This window comes from Musa acuminata, chromosome BXJ2-5 (genome assembly GCF_036884655.1).
Source record: "Musa acuminata AAA Group cultivar baxijiao chromosome BXJ2-5, Cavendish_Baxijiao_AAA, whole genome shotgun sequence".
Taxonomy (NCBI): Eukaryota; Viridiplantae; Streptophyta; class Magnoliopsida; order Zingiberales; family Musaceae; genus Musa; species Musa acuminata.
Genome location: NC_088342.1, coordinates 6,980,820 through 7,002,875, shown reverse-complemented (window position 1 = coordinate 7,002,875; position 22,056 = coordinate 6,980,820). Strand labels below are relative to the sequence as shown.

General features: G+C 42.4%; 2 protein-coding genes across 2 annotated transcripts; one reads left to right on the top strand and one right to left on the bottom strand.

Annotated features, from left to right (window-relative positions):
• Window positions 1-3,911: 3,911 nt before the first annotated feature.
• Window positions 3,912-7,964, top strand: LOC103984816 (potassium channel AKT1-like). The gene is made up of 11 exons (XM_018826411.2): window positions 3,912-4,208; window positions 4,382-4,747; window positions 4,829-4,886; window positions 4,983-5,300; window positions 5,388-5,633; window positions 5,728-5,826; window positions 5,925-5,957; window positions 6,040-6,225; window positions 6,346-6,543; window positions 6,642-6,717; window positions 6,848-7,964. Exons 1-11 carry the CDS (start codon window positions 4,045-4,047, stop codon window positions 7,771-7,773), a joined length of 2,670 nt encoding a protein of 889 aa, XP_018681956.2. The 5' UTR covers window positions 3,912-4,044; the 3' UTR covers window positions 7,774-7,964.
• Window positions 7,965-11,679: 3,715 nt separating this feature from the next.
• LOC103984689 (probable inactive receptor kinase At2g26730) lies at window positions 11,680-15,232 on the bottom strand. Its single transcript, XM_009402238.3, has 2 exons — window positions 13,545-15,232; window positions 11,680-12,464 (listed from the first exon to the last, which is right to left on the bottom strand). The coding sequence occupies exons 1-2, from the start codon at window positions 14,881-14,883 to the stop codon at window positions 11,803-11,805; spliced, it is 2,001 nt and encodes a 666-aa protein (XP_009400513.2). The 5' UTR covers window positions 14,884-15,232; the 3' UTR covers window positions 11,680-11,802.
• Between the last annotated feature and the right edge of the window lie 6,824 nt (window positions 15,233-22,056).

Sequence of the window (22,056 nt, the reverse complement as noted above, 5' to 3'; positions counted from 1 at the left end):
GTACTCCAGCGAATATCTTATATTTGAATCTCTATTCGTTGCGATGCCCACCATATGCGTGTGACCCTCCAGGCATAACGCCTACATCTTATCAGAACTTCTTCTAGCTCAGTGAATTATTATCTCCATAATAATTCACTCGACTCATCGATTGTGAATGTATTGGGCCACTATGTCGTAGTTCCTAAATGATACAAAGTAATCCAATCCTTTGGACCTAAATATCCTCTATTACCATATACATATAGTCCCATATCCATCTAATTTCTCAAACACTATATACGGTGGTGTCAGGTTCATACAGTTTCTACACAAGTCTCACTCTAATCGGATTCTCCTAGAAAACTCTTTCTTTCTAAATCTGAATGACCATGACCAAAGATTTGTCTAAGTAATAACACATAAAATATTTCTCTTATAACACTAAGAGCAGATGATCCTCTATCGACACTCAATAGCCCTCGTAAGGTTGGCTACCACTCCCGATGACCGATTATGCTAGATTTGAAACCTCAATACTTATAAGTCTGGTATCAAAGAGTGGAGTACTCATACAAGACATCCTTAGTGTCTCAAGTCTAATGACTAAATACACCACTTGGATGATGAAATCACTATCTGGTAATAAGGCATCATCAACCATCCAACATTCTATGTGCGGATCAATCAGTGAACTCATTCTCCAATGAGCACTCATATTATATCTCTAGTGTCCCTACATGAGCAGCTATAATACCAGTTGCATCCATTATATGGACGGGTATACATCACACTAATATATTTGGTTATCTCGATGCCCCTCTCGAGTAACCTATGATTGGAATTATTTAGGATTTGTGTTTAAAGTTAAATCAATCTTATTATTGTGATCTCATCATGATTCGATTCTCAATGCATAGATCTATAGACATCACAATATGTTCATGTAATAGACAATATAAAATGATAAAAATACTAAATAATAATAAAAAAAAGATTACGTGTCATCACTCACGTGATTGGTTTGTAGGGCACTTATTACTAGTAAGTTGGGACATATCGTCTTAGATTAATGCTCATTGCAATTAAGCATACGAGCCCTTCCAAAATCATGATCGAGGGCAACGAGAAGTTGGTAAACCAGTGACGCGATCGAGGGGGAAGCCGAGAGGATGAGCTTGGCTATAGTATATCAATGGTCGACTCATGTGATTTCCCTAGAAATCGTGCTCCGATTAGTGGCCATGTGAGGGGGCGATACGGGCACGTGCATGTCAATTCCAATTAGCGACCCGCGATTGGTTGAGTCATCAAATGTGTGCATGTAGGTCTTCCCATAGTTGTGATTGAGATGGCTTCCTAAGCCCCAATAGTGGGGTGAGTTGGCAACACTATTATTTTGTATGTATATTTAATATATTTTTATTTGATTTTAATTTCAAATATTAAAGTTATTTTCTTAATAGTGCATAATCATAATTTTAATGCTTATATTTATAAGTTATTCTTAATATTTACTACTTTTTATTTTAAGATTAAAGTCAAGTTGTTAATGTTAGTATTTACTCACTTTAGATATATAACTAAATCGAAACATCATAATTTTGCTTACTTATGGGCTTGGTCCAGACCGAACATACACTAGAATTGGATAATATTGCATAAGAGACATGATATAATGATAATTTTATTTTATAATATGCCTTCTGGATATATTATACACATGTAAATTTTTTTGGACTCGATCTAACGAGATATTGATATATTAACTTCATTGAATATAAATTACTAGCCTAAAATAGGTAAGCATGAGTTAACAATAGTAAATCCATCCCACAATATTAACCTTTATTAACTTCTACGTGCGACTAGCATGTAAATCAAAAAAATAAAATTAAAAGGATCACGAGGTAAAATTATAAGGCACAAAGTTGTTAAAAATGATAATTGAGGAAAGTATTTTATAGATTCTTCAAGCCAATAGATATAGATGGTAAAGAATCATAGTATAGAAAAGGCTTCATCGTGAGGAATCGAAACCCAAAACTAAGTTTGATTATGCTATAAATATCATGGGGGAGTAAGATGTAAAAAAACATTTTAAATATTTTGGATTCTAGCATGAAAAGAACTATGTTATGAAAGAAGAGAAATATAAAAATTAGAGTTCGATTATTCTATAAAACCTCATGTATATTTAAGTTTTGACGAGGAAGCAAAACATAAGAAAATACTTTAAATGTTTTTGGGTTTATTTTTAGTGCATCGAGAATGGATGAGAGAAAAGATAAGATAAATTCTTTAGAATTTATGCAAATTATTATATAAGTGAATTTACACATAGAATTGATTTCATATAGTGAAATTGTTTAGTTTTATTTATATCCAAACATATTAATTTCATATTAACTTTTTAGTTTGTTCCTCCCTTATTTATCGATATGTGAGAAATTTTTTTTTCATTTATTTTTGAAGGTTCCTCTCCTCCCACAAAAATTAAGCAATTTAGATGAAAACGAGTCATATTGTAAAATCATTCCATAACATAACATGAAAGATCATGATAAATTTAAACTCGAAAGAATATGAGGAAACCTATCGAGACACAAATCGAAAGTAATTCCTACGAAGAAAAATATAAAGATAAACTAGATATTAGTTGGTGATCAATCCAGACATGAGAGAAGACATCAAAGCATGCTCGCTGACATATGACATAAATATTAATCGTTGGATCGAAGATTAATCGATAAGTATTAGAGTTCCTCCAAACTAGATAATAAATAAACAAATAAAATAGAGATATAGATATGCAAGATTAAAGATTAGTCTCACATTACACGACCTACAAATGGTATCTAATCCTCAAATAAGGTAGCATGATCCTTTCTTTTTGTCGCCTACTTAAATTTGTTTCACATATATCATGTAACCTTTTGATGTGTGCATGAATGAACCAAGGGAGATTGACCACTAAACCAAATCTAAAATCGTTAATCGAAGCCAAAGGTTAGGGTTCAATCACTCTAAATCATCATCCAAAGGTTAGGGTTCAATATTCTGATGTATACATTCATCAGCCTTCACGTTGGTGCAACCTATGCTCACTGCGCACGTAGATAATATCATCATGTTGCAGCGTAACATAATGGATGATGCCATCAAAGTTCATTTAAGATACAGAATCTCTCACTTATTATATCTCGTATTTTAGATTCTCTGTGAAGTTAATCGCATACCATTTAGGATTACACGCCTTTTTCTTTTTTTCTTCTATTCACTTCACAGGGAACTCATGTAGAAGCAATAAGCTCTATATATATATATATATAATTCCACATAATAATATTTAGAATATTAATATAAACACAGCTTATGCAGAACTAGGAAACTAATCATGTGTCATTTATAGCCAAAAAAAACAAATGCCACGCCTAATGATGATTAGGAAAGTAAGTAAAACACGAACCAAAGAAAACGAACGATCGGTTATGACAACTACCAAAAATTTCCCTATTCGTTCGTCGATGTAAGGGTTGATTGGATTGGTGTTCTTTTTGTGAGTGTTCGACGTTGCTTGTGATCCAACGATCACACTCACCGTATCGTTACTATTATTATTTGGTTTCTGTGGCGGATGGATTGCACTCGTGATGTATGTTTGAGAAGGAGAGACGTGAGAGGAACGGTGACAGAAAGTAATTGATGTTGGGACGCAAAGTAGGGCGGCCGCTATAAATAACGAAGCGAGACAGCCTTCCATACGCGGCATATCCCGGGGTGGAGGAAATCTTGGGAGAAGAACAGGGGCCTCCTCTTCCTTCGCTTGTCTTCCTTTCCTTCCCTTCCCTTCCCTCGCACCGCGGGCGGAGCTCGTGAGAGATGGAGATTGCTTCTATTGTTGTCAAGGAGAAAGAAAGAGAGAGAGAGAGAAAGGGGAGCCGAGAAGAGCGTGAGTTATAGAGAGAACCGTGAGGAAAGAGGGACGGAGGTGGGAACAACGAGAACGTCCCTTAGTAACACTAACGTCAGGGAGGCGAAAGGCAGGGGGGGGGAGCGTTCAAAATGCCGGTGCCCATCATGTGCGGCCACCAGACGGAGAGGGATCTCTCGAGGGACGGCAGCCATTACAGCCTGTCCAGCGGAATCCTTCCCTCCCTCGGCGCCCGGAGCAATCGCAGGGTCAAGCTTCGCTCCTCCATCGTCTCCCCTTACGATCGAAGATACAGGTGCTGCACTCCCTCCTTTTTGGTTCAGTAGGCCGTACTTCCGGAAATCATTCTTCCTTTTTCTTGCCTTTGCATCTTTCTCTCTCGTAACACGAGTGAGAAAGAACAGAGAGATGCTCGCTTTGTATGTGATCGACGAAACATCAACGGCGTTAGAATCTTCTTTCATGCAGAACCTGGGAGACATTCTTGATCGTACTGGTCATCTACTCGGCTTGGGTGTCTCCGTTCGAGTTCGGATTCCTCGACAACTCAAAGGGATCTCTGGCGCTGGCGGATAACATCGTCAACGCGTTCTTCGCCGTCGACATCGTTCTGACCTTCTTCGTGGCCTACCTCAATAGAACGACTTACCTGCTCGTCGACGATCATAAGAAAATAGCAGTGCGGTACTTGACCACCTGGTTTATCCTCGATGTCGCCTCCACGATCCCTTCGGAGATCGCTCTCAGAATTCTGCCTTCCAGTCTCCGATCTTATGGATTCTTCAACATGCTTCGGCTTTGGCGTCTCCGAAGAGTCAGTGCACTATTCGCTCGGTATGACGGCGTGTTCCTGTTTTCGTTGTCGACTTCGCCTCTCATCAAATTGCACAGCTGAGTAGCATATTGATGTATCAGGCTGGAGAAAGATAGGAGCTTCAATTACTTCTGGGTTCGGTGCGCAAAGCTCATATGCGTAAGTACTCTCTTTTACCAGAGGGACGGTGCTTTCCCACTCCATTCATGATGTGTGGGATTCCACCGACAAATTGACCTGTTAATTACCTCGTAGGTGACACTATTTGCCGTTCACTGTGCTGGTTGCTTCTATTATCTGCTCGCCGCAAGGTATCATGATCCCAGCGGAACCTGGATCGGGGCTTCCATGGCCGACTTCCTCGAGCGAAGCTTGTGGGACCGATATGTGACTTCCATGTACTGGTCGATCACCACCCTCACGACCGTCGGCTACGGAGACCTGCACGCCGAAAACACACGGGAGATGGTCTTTGCCACCATTTACATGCTCTTTAACCTCGGATTGACGGCCTACCTGATCGGAAATATGACTAATTTGGTTGTTCATGGCACCAGCAGAACTCGAAGATACGTAAGTTGTATGAGAAAGAATGTCGAATCTGCAGTTTGATGTTTGATCGTGCGGTATCGTTAAGGATGCCTGTTGGGGTCATTGCAGAGGGACACGATTCAAGCGGCCACAGGGTTTGCACAAAGAAACCAGATCCCAGAACGGCTGCAAGAACAAATGATCTCCCATCTCAGTTTGAAGTTTCGGACTGACTCAGAAGGGCTTCAACAGCAAGAGATTCTGGATTCTCTTCCCAAAGCCATCCGATCCAGCATTTCTCACTATCTGTTTTACTCCCTCGTTCAACAGGTGTACTTGTTCCGAGGAGTTTCTCATGATCTGCTGTTTCAGCTGGTGATGCATCCATCAAGTGAATCCATTCTACTACTGCTACCACTACGTATCTTTTGCTCTCACCTTATCATCTTCTCTCCGAAATTACTTGAAGGTCTCTGAGATGAAAGGCGAATACTTTCCCCCAAGGGAGGATGTGATCTTGCAGAACGAAGCACCTACAGACTTTTACATACTAGTGACCGGCAGCGCGGTAGATGGAATCAAATCTCTCTTCTGCATGTATATATATGTATATATATATTTCATACATCTATCAGTCGCCTAAACGCTGACTCATCGGGTTTGCAGGAGCTAATCGATCACAGGAGCGGAAGTGAAGAGGCAAGTTGCTTGCTCAACGATTGTGGATAGGATCGTCGGGTGTTTCATGAAACGCAGCATTGACTTCCTTCTCCTTTTGCAGATTGTTCGGGTGGCGAAGAAAGGCGATCTCGTGGGAGAGATCGGAATTCTCTGTTACAGGCCGCAACTGTTCACGGTGCGAACAAGATCGCTGTGCCAGCTGCTGCGTCTGAACCGTACCGTATTCCTCAACCTCGTTCAGTCAAATGTCGGCGATGGAACCATCATCATCAATAACCTGCTTCAGGTGTATATATAATAATAATAATAATAGCACAATCAACTTATTCCAGTTACTTGGCGGATTTGTGTTGTGAGACTGAGTGACTTTTTGCGAGCGATTCTGATCCAGCTTTCTATGATGCAGTATCTGAAGGAGCAAATGGATGATCCTTTGATGGAAGGACTCCTGAGAGACATAGAGACCATGTTGACCCGGGGCCGATTGGAGTTGCCTCTTACTCTGTCTTTCGCCGTTGTCAGGGGAGACGACCTGTTGTTGCATCAGCTTCTGAGACGCGGTTTGGATCCGAGTGAGTCAGACAACAATGGACACACAGCACTGGTCTGACTTTTTCTTTCTGACACCCGTGTCATCTATCTTCGTGAGTAACCGAAGAAACGGAGTTTGACTTTGGTTTCTTTCTCTTTGGTGGCATTTAGCATATAGCAGCATCCAAGGGCAATGAGCACTGTGTTCGTCTCTTGCTAGATTTTGGGGCAGATCCCAACAGTCTAGGTATGCTCCAAATTTGTTCTTAGATCCACAGTTATTATTAGACCCATAAATTCTTGTGGTATAGTTTTAGGCCATATGCTTCTTCACCATTCTTGCTCATATGCGAAGCATACTCTGATGTGACACACAGATTCGGAGGGAAGCGTTCCATTATGGGAAGCTATACTGGGGAAGCACGAGCAGGTGGTGAAGCTGCTGATAGACAACGGTGCACACCTCTCCGCCGGCGACATGGGCCACTTCGCCTGCACGGCCGCCGCACAGAACAGCATAGAGCTGCTGGAGGACATCATCCGGCACGGGGGCGACGTCACGGCGGAGAAAAAGGACGGGAGCACCGCGCTCCACCGAGCCGTCTGCGAAGGGAACCCCCGACTGGCGGAGTTCCTGATCCAACATGGTGCCGACATGGACAAGCCCGACCACCACGGCTGGACTCCCAGGAGCCTGGCGGATCAGCAAGGGCACGACGAGATCAAAGCTCTCTTCGATGTTGTGAAAGCCGAGGAACCCAACTCCGGCTCACCTCTCCCCGCGCCGGTAAGGAGATTCAGCAGCGAGCCCATCATGCCGCCGGCGGTAGGCGACGATATTGGACCGTCGTCGTCGTCGCCGTTCGGGGCACTGGAGAAGAGCGAGCGGGCGCGGCGGGAAAACTTCCACAACTCGCTGTTTGGGATCATATCGGCTGCCAGCTTCAGCAACAGGCAGAGCCACAGCGGCCTGCTGTCATCTGTTGCTGGTCCGCCGAGGCATATGTTCGGCGGCGGCGGCGGTCAACAACAACAGCGCACGAATCTCCAGCGGGTGACGATCAGCTGCCCCGAGAGAGGCGACACCACCGCCAAGCTTGTGCTGCTGCCGGACTCGCTGCATGAGCTGCTCGACATCGGGTCGAAGAAGTTTGGCTTCTTAGCGAGCAAAGCGTTCACCAAGGACGGGGCGGTGATCGACGACGTGAAGCTGATAAGAGACGGAGATCATATCGTCCTCGCCGGGGATGATAGCGACGGAATCAGCGCCCATGGTTCAGAGAGATTGTCTCAGTCGACGTAAACAAGAAGACGAAGGCGGAGATTTATGGGATCTCACTTCTTTCGCTTGGGTAGGAAAGAGAGAAATCGAACGCCAAGGCCAAATCATTAGTCATATGAATTTACATATTTGTCCCTCCATATAAATTCTTGTAAATTTATCCATTAGCCATATTAGTTTAACGGCAATCAATCAACCATTTGAATGTTGAATCTAGAGACCGTAATTTAGCTTCAGAGTTTCAATTAAGTTGATAATATCTATATCATATAAGATATAAAATTAGAAGAAGTCCGATTAAGGTTGTTAATATTTGAGGTTGTCATGCCCATGTTAAAATATACAACTCTGATAAATTAGAATCGAGTGATACTAGTTCGTGGGATACCACAAGAAAACTTGTGGATATTATTTTTATCATGCTAAGGACTAAAAAGTCTTTGTAGCTAAGAAACAAATTATTTGATTGATGCCAAAATCAAGATATAGATTGATTGATACTAAAATCAACCTAGTCCTAATCAAGATACAGTTTGATTGACGCTAAAATCAAATCAATTTGTTTGTTTCACTCTTGCTTTTACATAAACCTTTTGTTTTATATTCTTTCTCGTAATTCTCAATCCAATGCGCTTCGAACCTTTTCGTTGAAAGGACTCTTTCAACATTGATGTAAAAGAGAAGGAAAAAATGTTGGGCTGACAACCTAGCTTTAGCCCTTGGCTTTAATTACCAACGGTCTACTTTAATATTAATATTTTCTTATTTAATCTAAAATTCTAACCCTTTTAACGAAAGGGTCAGGGAAAGAAAAATAAGAGAAAAGCAGTAGTAATAAGAAAGAGCAGAAAAATAAGAAAACGAAAGAGAAGAAGACAAGGACAACACAGAGAGACTATTCTTAATTATCCATATAGTATCATCATCATATGTTAGATCATATCTATAATAGATTTTTGCTATGATTACTTGAGGGGATTTTGGATATTGTGGTGATGTAATCCTTGTGTACTAGTTGTGATTATTGCTTGTGCTTTTGGGCAAGAGACTTTGAGATTTGTACATTCATTATTTTTATAGTGGATTTTATCTGGCTTGTCTTATAGTTTTTTTCCTTCACATTATAAAGATTTTTCATGTAAATCTTGGTGTTGTATTTGATTATAATTTTCATTTAATTCCGTTGTGTATTATGGCCTGCTTATATTTATTAATATATAAAATTCGTTCCTCTTTATATGAGAGCAAGGTTTTTGTGATTTAATTTTTGTATTAGAACATTGAGATCGGTAGTGTTTCTCGTATGATTAGCTTGAATGGAAATAATTGGATGATATGAAAACTAAGAATGAAAGATCTCTTGTATTACAAAGATTTGTATAGACCGTTGCAAGGAGATAGTGCAAAATCCACAACTATGACAAATGATGAGTGGAAGAGGTTTCACCATGTTTCTACTAAAAGTTCTGTATACTCTATTTGGAAAAAGTTGGAAAGTCTCTATAAAAGAAAAACATATGGCAACAAAACTTTCTCGATTAGAAAACATGTGAACCTAAAATATAAAGAGGATGCTTCTATTGTTGAGTATTTAAATAAAATATAAATTATTATTAACCAGTTATCCTTTATGAAAATGTCTCTTGATTGTGAGTTGTATGCATTGTTACTTCTCAATTCATTGCCAGAAAGTTAGAAGGCACCGGTGGTTTCTCTCGATAATTTTGTGCCAGATGATGTTATCATTCTGAGTCAAGTAACAAGTAGTTTGTTGAGTGAGGAGTTGATAAGAAAGAATTCAACAATGATATAAAAAGTTTGATTCATTTATAACTGAAAATGGATACAAAAGAACGACTTCAGATCATTGTGTGTGTATCAAATGGTTTGGTGAAAATTTTATTATTCTCTTACTTTATGTTAAGGATATGTTTATCCTTGGGAAAGATATATTAAAAATTGACAAGTTGAAGAAAAAACTAAGTGAATCATTTACAATGAAAAACATGGAGCCAGCAAAGCAAATACTAGGCATGTGGATTTTTCGTAATAGGAAAAATAAAAATATTTTATTGTCACAAGAGAAATATATCGATAAGGTATTTGAAAGGTTCAGTATAAGAAATATAAAGCCAATTGGTTCTCCTTTTACAAGTCACTTCAAGTTGTGCTTAGAATAAAATTCATCAAGTAATGAGAGAAAGAGAAAATACAAAAGGTTCTATATGCTTGAATAGTTAGATGTTTAATGTATGCAATGATATTTACAAGATCGGACATAACATATGAAGTAGGTGTAACTAGCAGATTTCTTGCAAATCTTAGCAAAAAGCACCGAACAACAATGAAGTAAATATTTAGATATCTCAAAGGGAGCTCTAAAGCTTGTTTGAGTTTTAGAGGTAGACCACTTGTGTTGATAGGTTACACAGATGCAAATATATCAAGAGATATAGATACAAGGAAATCCACATCATGTTTTATACTTACCTTTGTAGGGGGAGCTATATCATAGCAATTCATATCACAAAAGTGTATTGCTCTCTCCATCATAGAGGCAAAATATATTGCTGCTACAGAGGTTTGCAAAAAAATATTATGGATGAAAAAATTCTTATAAGATTTTGGTTTAAAATAGAAAAACTATGTAGTGAATTGTGACAGCCAGAGCACCATTCATTTGTGTAAGAACCCAACTTTTCATTCCAAATCAAAGCATATAAATATCAGATATTACTGGATTCGAAATGTACTTGAAGAGAAACAGTTACAACTTCAAAAAATTCATGCAGATAATAATAGAGCAGACATGTTGACAAAGACCTTGCCAAAAAAAAGGCAGGAGATATGCGGACAGTTGATTGACATAGTTTCACGTTAAGAAGTAATGAAACAGCCTCCCTTATAGGCTAAATGGGGAGGTTGTTGGGTTGATAGCCCGTGAGTTCAACCCATAGTGGCCTTTAATTACCCATAGCCCACTTTATCGTTAACCCTTTCTCATTTAATTTAAAATCCTAACCCTTTTTAACTAAGTGTTGTGGTGGCCAGGGAAAGAAAAAAGGGGGCAGCGGTGGTTGTGAGAAAGAAGTAGTAGGAAAGAGCAGAAAAACAAGAGAAGGAAATGGAAGAGACAAGGATAACATAGAGAAACTATTTTTAATTATTCAAACAATATCCTCATCTCAGGTTAATCAAATCTATAATAGATTCTTACTGTGATTACTTGAGTGATTTTGGATATTATATATAGTGATGTAATCCTTATATCCAGTTATTTTCTTATGATTGTTGTTTGGGTTTTAAGAAAGAGACTTTAAGATTTATATATTTATTATTTTTATAATAATTTTTTTCTAACTTATCTTGTAGATTTATAGAAATTTTTCACGTAAATCTTCATGTTTTATTTGATTTTAATTTCTATTTAATTCCACTCCGTGTTACGATTGTTTGTATGTATTCATATACAAAATTCGTTCCTTTTATATCATGTAAATAAAAAAAGCAACGAGACATAAAGAATCAAAAATTTTAACATTTATTAGATTAGAGGGATTAATATGTACACACAAATATTAGACAATTACTGAGTTGGCGGTAATGACAAGAGGCAGCCACCGCTGCCACCGAGGCATTTGTGTTGCATGACGTTACGTTACAAACAGGATACTGCATACTCCTCCATGATTGCCGCCTCCCTCAAACTTTCTGATTTGATCGGACGGTAGAGATGCAGTGGAGCTGATCCATAATGGTCCTTGAGACCTGGAACGAGCGGAAGCGTTGGCCCAGTGCCGGTGGGTTAGGCTCCTCTACGCGGTGCCTCAACTCACAGCCCACAGGGGTCGAGCCGAGCGATCCGTGGCCGTGATGGGCCATTGATTACCCATGAAACGCGTGATCGATCCTCGAGATAATTAAATCTGGACGTGACTCTCTAATCAGCGAGAGAGACAAAATTAAAGAAAGAAAAATACAAACGTTGCTAAATAAACTTTAGATAATGCACAAATTCGTTTGCTCTGCCACGTTGCTGATGACAGTTCTTCAAGGCACGGCGGCCGTCGGTGTGGCAGCCCCTCCAACGTCGCCGCCCTTGGCTGGACCCGCCGGGGAACTCCGGAGACCCTCGTCGCCCTCCGTCCGATTGACGATCTCCTCCATCATGCGGATGACCTCAGGGAAGTCGGGCCGGGCGTCCGGCACGGTGGCGACGCAGGCCATCGCGACCTGCAGGATCTGCACCATCTCCTCCTCCTCCGTGTTGGGATACCGCATGAGGTCCACGTCGAACACCTCCTCCGTCCACTCCTCCCTCACCACCGAATGCACCCATCGCGGCAGGTCGATCCCCTCCTCGCCCAGCGACGCCTGGTTGGGCGCCTTCCCGGTCAGGAGCTCCAATAGGAGCACACCGAAGCTGTAAACGTCGGACTTGAAGGTGGGCCGCCGCGTCTCGAGCACCTCCGGGGCACGGTAGCCGGCGAGGCGGTGGCGGGGAGCGGCGGGGTTGAAGAGTGGGTGAAGGGCGTAGTCGGAGAGGGCGGCGGAGTCGAGATCGTTGGCGCGGAGGAGGACGTTGGATGCCTTGATGTTGCCGTGGACGATGCGCGCGGCCGTGTGGAGATGAGCGAGGCCGCGGCCGGCCGCGAGGGCGACTCGCATCCGGCTCTCCCAGTCCAGCGGCGTCCGACCCCCTCCTCGGTTCCCTGTTATCCACAATAATGAATGCAAAAGTTATTTAACTATATCTACAATAGAAATAATGACAAATTCAATATATTAACAGCTGGAATATATGTTCTGCTAGAGATAGGTATGTTAGAAAAATCACCGTAGCTAATATACAACTAATTAAGTAATATACAAATCATTTCCTGCTGCTTGACTTGTTCCTGTTGACCAATGCTGGCCAAAAGAGCCCAAATCATTGACTTCTGTACTATGTAGACCCACTGCAAACTCACCAACAGCTGTAGACCACTTGTTGTGGACCCCCTCTCGATGTATCGCCAATGGAAGATGACTGAAAAGTTGGTGCCCTGATTTCATTCATTAGCCATCCACTGGGTATCGCTTAAAGCTAGTGAGCCATAACGCGCGTCACAGTGCACTCGTTAACTAACTTTGGGGTCAGAGATATGAAAAGAAATAACAGATCAAGCATCGATTCAAGTATCTAAAGTCATAAAACTCACGCTATTAGGCAGCACATAGCTACAGAATTCATGGAACGTTTCTTGTGTCGAGCATGTTATTCTTCTCATCAGTCGGACCACCGGAGGATTGTAACTTGCCACCGACCGTGAAGGCGTGAGGATTCTCGGGCACAGTGAATAGTGAACGAGGGTCGTCACATCCACATCAACACAGTCGTGTCATTGCGCAGAGGACAGCGCGGAAACTCGCCTCGCTCGATTCACCTCCCTCTTCCCTTCGCTGCCAATTGCTGTGCGGCACACCTCAGTACGTACCTTCCGATGCAGGGAGCGAAAGCAAACGCGACACCACTGCTTTACTTGCTATTTCTACGTACTAAATGGTCCATCGTTTCTGGGTTTTCCTTTTCTAAATTTCCAAATTGATTTGCGGCAGAAAGTAGGGATTGCTCCAACAAATAATGACTCCACTAAATCTACTATGAGACAGAAAAATGAAGAGAAAATGATGAATTCAAGAGAGAGAGAGAGAGAGAGAGAGAGAGAGAGAGAGAGAGAGAGAGAGAGAGAGAATGAGAGCAGGGCAGTGGAGAAAGAACAATTGGGATATATCTGGAGCTGTGTACTGACCGTGGAGGAGGGAGGAGAGGCTGCCGGATGGGAGGTAGTCGAGGACGAGGAGCTTCTCGTCCTTGGAATAGTAGTAGGCGCGCGGGGTTAGCAGGTTGGCGTGCTCCACGTTGCCCAGAGAATGCATGTGGGACTCGAACTCCGGCTTGGCAGCGGCCACGTCCTTGAGGCGCTTCACCACCACGGTGGTGCCCTCCTCGAGCACCGCCTTGTACGACGTGCCCGTGCTCCCTTTCCCCAGCACCTCCGCCGACGCCCGCAGCAAGTCCTCCAGGTCGAAGCTGTACCCGCCGCTGATACCCACGAACACCAGCCGGTTTCGCTCCGCCTCCACCCCGGTTCCGCTGCCGCTAATCTCCTCCTTCGACGACGAGGTCATCCCCGTGTCCCCCGACCTCCCCACCGCCGCTGCCACAGCCGACGATTCCAACCCCTTCGCCGTCATATCCTTGGTGCGCCTCTTCGTCCTCCTCCTCCTCCGGAGCAGCACACAAATCACTAGCAGCAGTAGCATCAACAGCAGCAGCCCGGTAATGGACGCCACGGCGATCGCGATGATCGCTGCCGTCGAGAGCTTCTTGGATGACTCCTCGACCGGGCCCTCCACAGGCATCGGGGATGCAGCCGGAGACCGGAAGAAGGGTTTGCATGGAGGCAACGGGCCGCCACAGAGATCCAGGTTGCCGGCGAAGGAGGAGGCTGGGAATCGCTCGAGAGACGTAGGGACAGAGCCGTTGAGCTCGTTGTAGGAGACATTGAAGTCGACGAGGGAGGCGATGCCGATGCTAGGGAGGCTGCCGGAGAGGTTGTTGTTCTCAAGGAAGAGTCCTGTGAGGCGGGTGAGGTTGTTCACGGCGAAGGGGATCGGACCGGTGAGGTTATTGGCAGAGAGGTCCAGGCGGACGAGGCGGATCAACCCGGCCAGCGTAGCCGGGATGCTACCGGATAAGAGGTTGTCCTGGAGGTAGAGGCTGCGTAGGTGGGCGAGGAGGGCGAAGTCGGCAGGGATGGTGCCGGAGAGGCGGTTGGAGCGGAGGGAGAGGACACGTAGGGCGGAGAGGCGGCCGAGAGTGCCGGCGGGGAGGGGACCCACGAGGCCAACGCCGGGAAGCCGGAGGGACACCACGGCAGCACGGCCGGAGTCGCAAGCCACGCCTGCCCAGTCGCAGGCCGAAGTATTGACGTTCCACCGAAGGCGCGGCTCGTGGGGGACCGCGGCCACGAAGGCCAGCAGCGCCTCGCGGTCCTGCGTCGGCTCGGACCGGACTGTCCGCACCGGCACCGACTGGTCGTAGGAGCCGGCGACAAGGGCCAGGACAAGAAGCGCGAGAAGCGGCATTGCAAGCTTGAGCGCGGAAGGGGGAAGAAAACGAGATCAATTTGCTAAAGAAGCGACAAAAAGTGGCAGCCTTTTGCGGTGGATTTGAGAAAAGGAGGCCATTCGGCGGTGAGGGAGCACCATGGAGATGAGCAAGAGTACCAGAGACCGAGAGAGAGAGAGAAGCATCACGAGAGAAACAGAGGGCGGAAGGAAACGGGACCGTTTGTTACTTGCTTTGGGAGAAATTAATACTAAAATGCTTCAATCGCCGGGAATTATCTCCATTTATTGTGGCCTTCGAGATGAAGAAAGCCGGAGACGTCAAAGACAGGGAAGAGCGGTGAAGAATCACCACGCGACGAGGAGCTCGTGTCGGCAGGCGAACGTCGAAACCGCCCGAATTCTATTGGGTGGAAGACCATGTTTCCTGTCCCGGACGAGTCATGTGAACCGCATCGCTACACTGAAATGCCGTGTGGACCACCGAATACACGATTGACGTGGATGTAACCACGTACGAACGACCGTGGACCCTCTGATGGGTGCCATCCCTGAAACGGACGGCAGAGGGCTTGGCAATCAGGAAATTGCTGGAATTGAATGGTTTAGATTAAAGCTGTGGTTATCGTTCGAGTTGGGCCGGTCGAGAGGCCCGCCCATTCTCCATGACCTCAAACCATCACAGTCACATGGAAGTTGAACGCGATCCCAGAGAAAACTATTCCAGGCGATCGATTCTGACTGCTTCAGCCATGGACGAGAATAGCATTCATGCATTAGTGTTGTTCCTCGCTGTCTTGCAACTAAACTTTGTACGACGCTGATGACCAAGGAAATGTGAGTTACTACGTCTAAATCACTGGCATTACTTGGGCCCACTCTTGTCCATATTAGCTCATCTATCCGACAAAAAGTCGTAGGTCAAGCAGGACTCCTCCACAGGTTACACTACCAAGACACGAAGCTGCTACTCTTCGAGTATTAATGATATCGAAAATGCTTTTATTTAGGAAATTATGGATGAATTCTCACAGAAGCAAAACAAAACCGAGGGTGCCAAGGGCAGTAAATATCAAATATTCCCCGTGTGCTAGGAAACAAATAATATCATAGACGAAGAGGACCACTGCTGGTACCGTGTTGTGACTTGAACAGCCAACCATGGACGAAAAAGTGGGCAGATGACAGCGAGAAGGATGGAGGAATTAGGTGGTTCTTGCAGCCATGTGCAGGGAGTAGTCGTGGCTTGTGCCCATTGGTCTGGAACGGATCCAGCTGTGTTGCGTCTCAAACAACAAGGTCCAGGATCTCAGTGACGAAACTGGAGTGTCCAAGGAATGCAAGGCATATTAACCTGGAGGAACATATTCCATGGTTGAATCCAATCATGGGGTTCCTGTTGAGTGAGAGGAAGGCTGTCCGGAGGACACAGTCAAAGATGACCATCTGGATTGGCTTCCATTCTCAGCAAGTTATGGCAACATCCATGGCGCAGCTCGGATGGTCTATCATTTAGCTTCTCTGAGAGATGAAGAACTCGTTTCGATAGCAACAAGGAGAGAATTCTACTCCGGTTGCGTCAACAACAGGCAGATAGCTGTCGGTGGACCCTGCCTTCTCTCCTAACACACGGGGAAATATGATGATTAGGTTGATGCTAGCATGAAACCAGGGAAAGAGAAAACCCCTTGTCGTGCTAGAGATGAAAAGTAAGTGGCTATGTTGGGAGCACATTTGGAGGGCACGTACGAGTGATGCTAAAATAAGAAGCAGAGAGCTGAATGGTGGGAGACAGCCTGAAAAGCCACTGGTCTAACAACTCATCTCTAATGAAGCCAGAGTTCCAACTGGTGGGTGTTTGGGGTGCATGCATTGCGGAGGGAGATGTGGGGCTGTCGACGTTTGGAGTAACCATGGCGCTCCTGGGATGGCTGCCTCTGAGGCTGGTAGACCAGTTCGTTTGAGTCATGGCCCGTCTCGGAATCTGAAACACCCATTGACTATTCCTCTGAAAGCCCAAGACGGAACCCATCGAGCTCGGGAAGGGCAATGTGCTCTCTCTTTTCATGTGTGTGTACTTGGATACAGAAATGGAGAAAGTCTCCTCTCCGGGACGACCTTTTGCTTCTTAGGGTATGATGCTAAGCAAGCGATGCTGGAGATCTTCAATCCTTTCGTAGCATGAAACCATTTTTGGGAGGACACCTCCAAGTTCCAGTGGTCAAACCTTTATTCACAACAGCTTTCTAATACAGAGACGTCAAACGTGGTGCGAGCTTCTGCATCCGTTATTTGTAGCTGCGTGCGGAAGAACAAGGCAGGCTGAGTCACAGAAAATATATGGCATCATAGAAAATAATAGATATTAACGCATAGGGGCGAAGCATATTGTGCAGCTGAATCAGTGGAACAGGTCGATGACAGCACCTTCTGGTTGTCAGCATGGCCTGAGAACATGTAGGTGCATCTTTTAACTTGAAAGAGTCAAAAAAAAAAAAAAAATCTCGATAAACTAGAGTGTGATACAAAAATTGATGAGAAGTTTATTGATTAGTTTCTTATTTATTTAAGTTAGAAGGGAGGATTTTTCTTGATAGAACAGTAAAAATTTTTCGTGCAATTGAAAAAATCTTATCTGCTATCATGCCCTCGTAAGATGGTGCTCCTGTCAAAGATATCGATCTTCGACCGATACAATGAAAATAATTTATGGACAAGAGATTTTGTAATGGGAGTTTGCTAGTTGATCAATCGTATGTACGTGAGAAACATGTTGATGTCGGATAACTTGATCTCGTACGAAGTGAAAGTCGATAACAATATATTTCATATGAGAGGAATATTGGATTCGCATAGGTAGGTAGTTCCGACATTATCACAATATATTGTAGAAGTAAGAGTGGAATTAATGTTAAGTTTTCTGAGTAGATTTGTGACCTAACTGAGTTTTATAGTAATGATGGCGATGGTACAGTATTTAGTTTCAACTATAGACCGTGCGATTATCTTTTACTTTTTAGAATTTTAACTAATTAGACTAGCTCCAAAGAAGATTATACCTTGACATGGATGTTCTATCATCAAAGTTTTTTGTCCAATCATCATCGGCAAAGGCATGAAGATAAAATGGAGAGTTTATGGGGACAAAGGCTATGATTAAGGGTCTCTTTAAGAAATCGTATGATTCGTTTGACTATAGACCAATGCACAGTAAATGGCGATGTATAAATTGTGATAATTTATTTATCGCAAATTAGATGTCTGTTCAGGTGAGACCTAAGTACTGTAAGGAGTCACCTACTTATCGATATTGAGTAAGTTCCGTAAAAGGACTTCCATTACATAGTTTGAATGAGTTACTAATAGAGAAGGTAGTTGCAATCTCTTTTATGTCCTATATATTTGTCTTTGATAATAATTTTTGAATGTACTTTTTTTATGATAAAAAGAGACCTAAAGATGTATATATTGCTTCCACTCCCAGAAAGTAGCTCAAGGTTCCTGGATCTGAGAGAGAATCAATCTGCCAATTGCTTGATGAATGTCTGGATCTTTATAGGATTATTACCCATGACAATAAGGTCATCCGTATACACCAGAAGATATATTGTGTTTCTATTTTATGATCGTAGAAATAATGAGGTAGCAGACTTAGAGTTGATAAAGCTAGTTGAAGTAAAAAATGAGCCAAGTTCGATGTAACAAGTTGTTGGAGCTTGACGAAGTCCATAAATAGTTTTGTGTAGTTTGCAAATATATGTTGGATACTGATGATGGATGAAACCAAGAGGTTGATTTATAAAGACGTCTTCATTTAGAGTCCCCTATAAAAAGGTATTGTTAACATCCAATTGTCATAATTGCCAGTCTTTAGTGATGGCCAAACTCAGGATAAGTCGGATTGTTGTGGGTTTAACAACGGGACTGAATGTCTCAGTGAAGTCAACAACAGATTGTTAACAAACCCTTTGGCGACTATATATGTTTTTTATTCAGCAATAGATCGATATGGGTTCTGCTTAATTTGGAAGACCCACTTACACCTAATGATGTTTTGTCTCTGAAGAAAGGGTACAAGAGTCCATGTTGAGTAATGGAGAAGGGCATCATATTCTTCACACATGGCTTTATGCCAATGTGGAGACTTTTGGGCTCGAGTGATTATGGTGAGTTTAATGGTCTCACATAAGGATCCTATGATAACATATAGGCCAAAGACTTGATGCAATTTGAAAATACCACTCTTGAAGCATGTTGTCATTGGATGTCCAAAGGCTATGGGATTGTGAGGTTGTGTTGTTGGTATAGGCGATGGAGAGTTACTGACACGGGCTAGGTCAGGCTGAGGTACTTCAATGTCACTAGGTCTAGAAGGAGGTAAAGACATGTCTGTTTCTGAATGCATTGCCTCGTCAATGGGGAAATTTGAAAAGAAGAGAGTAGAGAAGTAATGGAGAGAATGAGCGAACTAGAGTAGCAGTAGAGTGTGGATCTTGAAAGGAATGGTTGGATGGTATTATGGGAGGCTCATCCAATAGGATCGGAGGTATACTCTAGTAATGAATGTTTGTTGGAGTGGTTTGCACGGTAGGAGACTCATACTTTTGAAAAAAAAAAAAAAAAAAAAAAGGTAGTCTCCATTAAAATAACATGATATGATATAAAGACTTTTTGGGTTTGGGGGTCGTAATATCGAAAAATATTATGTTCAAAAGTGTATCCTATATCTTGATGTTATCTTATGGGAAGCATAGAGATTAACCATGGATAACATAGACATCCATACTTTGAGTTTTTAAATATTTGTAGATTTATGAAATATTGTTTCAAATGAGGACTAATATTGTAGGATTAGAGTAAGTATACGATTAATAAGGTAGACTATAGTTTGAAAAACTGTTAACCAAAAGGTTAGAGGCACGGAGGCCTGATGTAGAAGTGCGAGATCTGTTTCAACTATATGTCGATGTTTGCATTCGACAGAGCCAATTAATTGAGGAGTACGTGAGGTGACTTGAGGTGTTGTATACTACAAACTGAGAGACAGGATGTTACAGCTTGATATTCGTCCCCACCATCAGAGTAAACTATTTTAATTGTAAACTGAAAGTAGTTCTCGACAAACTTTCTAAAGTTAGTAAAGATTATCGGAGCTTCAAATTTATGGTGAAGAGAATATAACTATGTGTATTTAGTAAAATAAAATCTAAACTTGTCAAAAGAAATGATTAGGGCAAGGTCCCAAACTTCGGTATAAATAATCTCAAATGGTTTAAAGTAGCATAGAAGATGTATAAATAGAGCTAGCTGATTTAAAAATGGGAAGAGAATAACGAGAGAGTAATTTCTATTAGATAAAAAACGAGGGATGACTAGGATGATGATGTCACATATCAATTGGAGCTACAACCAAAGAGTGAATAGTAGGTTAGGTTATTTGTAGAGTTGATGATCATTCGTAAATTTTATCTTAAGGATGCCTCAAATTCTTAGCAAGAAAATAGTCAAGAAAAAATTTAATTAAAATATTTTTTATTTACTGAATTGAGAGACGAAAACGAGGTTTCATTTAATGTGAGGTATATACAGAATATCATCGAGTGTAAAAGTTGCAGTATGTGAATTAAGTATTGTGGGACCAGTATAAGTAATATGAATTTCTTTACGGTCACCGATGATTATATCTTCAATTCTACTATAGTTGTTGCGGATGGACAAATGGTAAACGACTCTTTGTTGGCTTGTGAGGTTAGGACGTCAGGGCTTATGGTTATTTAAGTTATCGTCCTGATAGAAATATCGATGATGTGGATGAAGGGGGGTTTGTTTGGGACCCATAGAGTCAAGAGATATCTTGGCCAAATCTTTGTTGACATTCTTATTATATTGGTTGTTCTTTTTCTTAGATTTTTGACTGACTTAAGCTGTAATAGTTGGTCTAGGCAGCCTATTCTCGCACTTCAAATACATCTTATAATTAGTCAACTTGTATAGAGTTCTTCGAATAAAAACTGCAGTGCGGTAGAGATAAGAGAGCTGCAATAGCTCTCTACCGAATGGGAGATGGCTGAGATTTTTGTTAAGAAATACCACCGAGCAAATCAGTGAAATAGGGGCTGTGATCGCTTGGCGAGAATAGTCGCTTGGAGAGGAATAGTGTGATAGTGATCGAGGATCAGCGACAATGAGTAAGAAAAAGAGAGCAGTCTACAACTAGTGGATCGCGGTTACTTGTGCGAATCAGATAAGGAGGAGGAGGAGAGAGCATCAACCGCAGCACTCACACTTGGACTCTCGATACGAGAGGAACAGAGGAGGCCAATTAGAATCCTTTTGAGCTCGACCGAAGTGGTGGCACTATTGCTCGTTGGAGCTGGTGCGACAGTGGTGGAGCTCAAGGACTTTGGAGGTGTCATAGGAGCGATGACAAATTGCATTCGTGGGGAAGGTCAATTGTTACAACAAAAACAGAGAAGTGGGGTGCTGGCAGCTAAGAAGTAATGGTAAATCTTACTGTAAGACAATGGCTCTGATATCATGATAAATTAGAGTATGATAAAAAATTAATAAATATATTTTTTATTTATATAAATTAAGAAAAGATTTCTCTCAACAGAATAATAAAATTTTTCGTGCCGTTTGTCTTCCGAGGATTCTTCGCCTGTCACTGTGAATAATTTAGACGATGCATGGACCCCTTAGCTCGTAAATAATTTAGACGATTCACGGGCCCTATCTCTGCGTGTTCTTGGCATACATGGGTGGGGCACGTATCAGAATGAATGAAGTGACAGCTTGCTCCTGCAGTAACCGTTGTCACCACCCTCAATCGTCTGTCACCGTTGTCGCCCATGCTCCCACCGCATGTGACACCTCTTCCCCCTCTTCCCGTCCCTCTACTCATTGCTTTCTCTATCTGTTCCTTTTCCTTTTCCCATTCCTTCCTTCTCTTCCTCCTTTCCTTACCTACCACCTCTACACAGCACCACCGCGACAACCTTGTCACCATCTCTCAGTAAAGTCATCGTGGAAATATAAAATCATAATTATACTATTATTTGAAATAAATTTGACATTAAAATCTAAAATCAATTAATAAGTATCTTTGGATACCGTTTATAAAAATCTATATTTGATTAACAGAATATACTTTTATTTCGATTTGTAGATGAGAATAAAAAATTTAAGATA